The 5307-nt window shown below is 46.7% G+C and overlaps 1 protein-coding gene across 1 annotated transcript in view; it reads left to right on the top strand.

Moving 5' to 3' along the window:
• Positions 1-374: 374 nt before the first annotated feature.
• Positions 375-5307, top strand: part of T265_09555 (hypothetical protein) — a gene marked incomplete at both ends in the record, with an annotated part of 34713 nt that continues 29780 nt past the window's right edge. The window contains 4 exons of the mRNA XM_009175661.1: positions 375-634; positions 1657-1877; positions 2279-2394; positions 2482-2772. Coding sequence (XP_009173925.1) covers positions 375-634; positions 1657-1877; positions 2279-2394; positions 2482-2772 — 888 coding nt within the window. The remainder of the gene's footprint in view (positions 635-1656; positions 1878-2278; positions 2395-2481; positions 2773-5307) is intronic.

Below are 5307 nucleotides of genomic sequence, written 5' to 3'. Positions count from 1 at the left end.
CTGATCTACCTAAACGACCTTCCAGATGTTTTTGTGAGTCCATGACCACTGTTGCTGACTATTTGAAATCCTGGAGTTCCGATGCCAGCGCCCTCCAAATGGATGTAGACGCTGCCAAGCAGTGGTCGTTGGACTAGCACCTTCCTCTGAATGAAGAAAAGTGCGTCCATATGTCGTTTGGAGGGGATTCAGCGAATGCCCTTGTTATGCATGGTGAAAATAGACCAGAAAACATCACGAGGATAGACGCCCAAGAGGATTTGGGTATCTGGCTCTCCTCAAACTTGTCTTCCTAATTGCATCATGAGAAGTCGGCCCAAAAGGCATTCGCCATTTTAAGTGTGATTCGAATTACCTTCTCCCGTGCTGCTCGCATGGATTTCCTAACACTCTATGGGGTCTACGTCAGACTGTTCCTTGAATACTCCAACCAAGTTGTCTACTCAGGGCGCACGAAAGACGTCGCCCTCATTGAACGCGTCCAGCGAGCCGCTACGAAAATGATTGCCGGCCTCAAATGCGTGGATTACGATACCCGTCTCGCGATGCCTGGTCTCTTTCCCCTGGCGTATCGTCGCCTTCGCGGGGACCTAATTCTTACTTATGTCATGTACGAACAAAACTTGGCCAACAGGTTTTTCACCGTTGACCCAGCAAACACACAGTGGTGAAGTGGTAAGTAGGTTTTCTAGCGCAGAGCGCATGCATTCATCAGGCAAAATTTTTCTCATTTTAGGTGGTAGCTGCGTGAAATGGCCTTCCTCCGACCGTTGTTCACGCTCCTTCCAGAACCCAGTTTAAAGCACCATTAGACATTGATTTATGCGACTCCTCGAGCTGGCATGCATACTGCCCTGCAGTGAGAATATAAAGTACAGTTCTAAACCCTTTTTCACTTGTGCCTTTCAGGCGAACGACAGCCGCTGCACGACAAGAACAAAACTGACCGGGCAACTTGGGAAAAATCCTCGATCCATTTAATCAATCCCTAAATCCGTGAATCCGTGAACTGCAATCTGGATTTGCGCACGATTGTATTGGTACACATTTAAGTACACACGGGACCATATCTACTATTAACTCGTGCTCAGCTGATCCAAGTGAACGCTTGTCTTGCGCCCCCTTCTAGGGCAGCTTTGGTCCTACTTTTGTGCTTCCAGCGGGCGATGCTCGGATATGCTATTGATCATTGAATACTGACGGCCTACGCCGAGATCCTTTGTACGACGACTGGGGAGGAAATTTTTATTAGAAGCCGAAAGTTCACTTGCTTCCAATTCCGCGTAGCCATTCCTAGTGAAGTTACTCACATTCAAGGTTTGTTACGACAGCACCAACGTGCCACTACGCCAGTTTTGTTGGCATGATTCTTCAGAAGAACCTCCAGATGGTTAGCTTGGAATCGCTCATTCACCTGTCCATTAGAGAAGCAGTTTTTGTCTCGATTACCTTATCAGAGACCTGATTGGCCTTCTTCGCAACCAGAGGACCCGGGGTGAAGATCGCTAGCTATTCGTTCAGGGAGGAAGGTTCGTTATCCGTTTTCGCCTAAGTCACTTCGTTCTTTGTCAGATTCGTCAAAGGAGGTACCAGTTTTTCTTCGAAGGTCCCGATTAAAGAGCAGTGCTATACCCTCTTGTGGTTTGTGCTTTTCAGATGGACGAAGGCCGCTGGACGACTAGGTATACCCGATCCGGGTAGCTTTGGTGAAAGTGTGCATCCGCAAATCCGTGTCTTTTGTTGTGGCGTCTTTTGTTGTGCCTTTCAGGTGAACGACAAGAACAAAACCGATCTGAGAAACTTGGGCAAAAGCCTCGATCCTGTGTATCAATCCGTGAATCCGTGGGCCAATCACAAGTCTGTTGTGTCCGACGCAGGTAACCTCTCCGTTGTGGTCTTCCGGCGCTTTTGTTATCTGAATGTCTGTTAGTTGAAATACTTAAATTTTGGAATGATTCTTGGCTTTGTTCGAGCAGTTTTATGTGGAAGTACAACACTTAAAGCCTCAGCACTACTTACCACGGTGCTCAAACAGAAAGGATTGCCGCACTGGAGTGCCTTTTTCGTTCGACAATGGGATGTGATTGACGATCACTTTGGAATGTCGCACTTCAACTTCGTTGTTGACGATAGGAATTACGAGATTTTGCGAACTGGCTGCTTCCCGCTTATTAAATACCATTGCACGCATTGCCGGCCGAGTGACTTAAGATCGAGCAATAGGTTTTATTTCTTTCTAAAGGTATTGAACCTCGGTGAGTGGATTGTCACCTTGAAGTTACCGTATACTACAACAGGGATACCTTCTTTGCTATACGGACTTACGGGTCTGTTGATGGCTTCTCAAAGGGAGGTCGTTTGGACCAATACAGGACCAGTTGTCATTTACTTGTGGTATGAAGAGAATAAACATTCTCGTCATTACCTGTTGTTCTTGATTGATCAGCATAACATCTGCGTTATTAATATATTTCCTTTCAGGATATGGCGGACACGCAGGAGGCCTACTACCCGATAGCTGTGTTGATAGAAGAGTTGAGGAACGAAGACCTACAGTTGCGACTGAATAGCATACGGCAGCTGAAAACAATTGCGCTTACTCTTGGACCAGAAAAAACCCAATCCCAACTCATTCCCTTTCTAAACGACACCATTTGTGACGAAGATGAGGTCCTGTTTGCTCTTGCGGAACAGTTGGGAACACTCGTACCCTACGTCGGCGGTCCTGAGCATGCTCCGTCACTTCTTCCGCCGTTAGAAAATTTCGCGGCGGTAAGTTTGGAGTAAAGTTTCGTACCGTGAGGTCTTTTAGTGTTGTACGTAGAGAGTTGGTCAAGTGGGCAGCAGGTTGCACCGATAACAGAGGTTGAACTCGGAATGCACGTGTGATGCGTTATTTCATTTAGTACGAGCTGAGTTAATACATACGAATAGTGTTGAGTAGAATTCGCAACATGACCGGTCAGTTTTTTAATACCACGCCAGCCGTACGTTGAGGTGGATTTCAGTTTGCTGTAGTTTTGAACAACTAAAACTCTTCACAAAGGTGCTTATCTTCTCATCCGTCGTGATCTTGTAAGCTGTTGTTTTCCTGCCAGTTGTTTCAGCTCGACTGTCGTTTACGCTGACATTTGGAGCAAACGCATTGGTGTGGTTCTTTTTGCGGAAACTAAATGAGACTGGTTGAACGTTACCATCGGTTTCAAGTAGAAAAAATTACTTACACTTGGAATCCCTGTTTCTGTTAGAAGCGTTACTCCTGCTCATTATAAATTAAATGAGTATTTCACGAATAATTGGCACGGTTCAACTCGAAACTCGACACTAACATGATTGCCCCCGGTGCCGGCTCCCGGATTGGAACGAGAAGCCTTTAGTCATTGCCTGCAAATGTTAACAGCAAGACCATCCTCATTGATCGTCTCACAATCTAAAAAAACGCAACCAACCTTTTAAGTTGTGAAAACAGTCTTCACCTTGGTTTTTCTACTGTAGGTGTGACGACGTTCCACACCCACTCAATCAAATGTTTCCTGGACAAACACATCGACGTAAACGTTTTCGCAGAATTTTCTATGAATTTTTGTGCTGGAGCGTCGTGATTGGGGTTTTCAGGTAACGATCAGGGTATATTGTCCCTCAAGAATTTGGTCATAGTAGCCGGGTGACTATGTTGCATCAGTTTCGCGCGACGTAGGCTACGACGGCCATTTGGAGAGTTGAGATGGAATTTTGACTTCAACTTTTGGTTTTGCAAGTTTTGGTTTTAAAAGAACCTACTTCGACGAAGAACATAACTCATAAGGTGGCGGAAACCATCACACGGCAGGTTTTGGTCTTTATGAGGCTTATCAAATGATTACAATCTCCTCGTTCCTGACGGCTTTATGTTCTGCTCAAACCCAAATTGTACGCAATGTGCGAAATGCACTCATTCGCAAACTCATTTTTTGCCAGGAGACTCAGCGGAGTAATATCTTCCTTCGAGGCAATATCCTGCGATGTTTCGAATGTCGTCCCAGATGAGGCATGAAGCGGCCTTTGTGCGCACGTTCATTTCGAGAATACCATAAATGAGAGATTCATATGAGATTAGTTGACAATCCCGTTAAAACCCAAAGTATCTTGCAACTGAGTGCTTCGTGTCTGGTTCAAGTCCGTGTCACCAACACGTGGGTTTTACGATAGACTTTATTCGCTATTGAACGCACTGTTGATCGCTCAGTTTTTGCAGTTTTTACTTTTCTGTTTGCTCCGGATCAGGCTTGTTGATGCCATTCCAGTCAGTACATCTTCTGCAAGGCTTCCTTATGGCTTAATACTATCGACCTGAGTTGGCTGAGGACCTTCCGTGACCAGACGGATGCGATGGTTGCAATGGTGATTTTGATGACAATTTATCACCATCTTCAGCCCTAAAACCTCGCCCACTTGCTGCAAAGTAGTTTTAGACGCCACAATTTTGTTCACAGATAATTTGCGGAAGTGTGGCTAGATAGCAACGCATGGGATGCGGCAGCTGATATGATTGATGAGATAGACTGGACCCGTCACGCAGAGACGACCTTACAGTGGTTTGACGGATTGTAGTCCTGCGTGACCCGTTGAGCCACACTAGGTGGTTGTCATTTGACACACCAAGTTGGTCAATGGTTAAAGGTCCGAGTAACACAGTCTTCTGGCCCTGCAGGTTGGGGGTAGGAACATTTGTGATGACTTCTGTAAGAATGGTAATGTACTTGCATTTCCCACCAAACACTACTGTCCTGCGGTTTGGCTTTTGAGCTAAAGACTTTGGTTGAGGACACTAATCGTCTTTCTGTCTAGGTATGGGCGCCCTGGCAGTATCCCAGCTCACGTACAAACATGACACTTACAACTAACAATACTCACGCCACATCGGCCACCGCGCGGGGTCACCAGCCTGGTTGCTTTACTTGCTGCATACAGCAGGTCTGCAGGTCCCAGCACTATGACTGACCGCCGACAGGGCTGTCCTCTCTCACCTTTCCTCTTCAACTTCGTCATTGATACGATCATGGAAGACTCACTGCCAGCCTCTAATGCCTGTGGGGTTTAAGTGCTCCCTGGGCCTCCGCTCACAGACATCGAGTACTCAGACGACATAGCTCTTCTGGGATCTGACCCCGTGGTAATGCGTTCAGCTGTAACACCCGGTGCCTAGCTGCCATGCTACCCAAAGGAAGCACGAGGGCTTGCATACTGCCAGGTTGCCCAAGCCTAGACAGGGGAAGTCGAGTGGCGGAGGTCGGATTCGAACCACGGACCTTCCGGTCAGTAAATTCG

Source organism: Opisthorchis viverrini (genome assembly GCF_000715545.1).
Source record: "Opisthorchis viverrini unplaced genomic scaffold opera_v5_284, whole genome shotgun sequence".
In the NCBI taxonomy this organism is placed as follows: Eukaryota; Metazoa; Platyhelminthes; class Trematoda; order Opisthorchiida; family Opisthorchiidae; genus Opisthorchis; species Opisthorchis viverrini.
The sequence above is the reverse complement of the archived record's forward strand: the minus strand, read 5'-3'. Positions and strand labels throughout refer to the sequence as shown.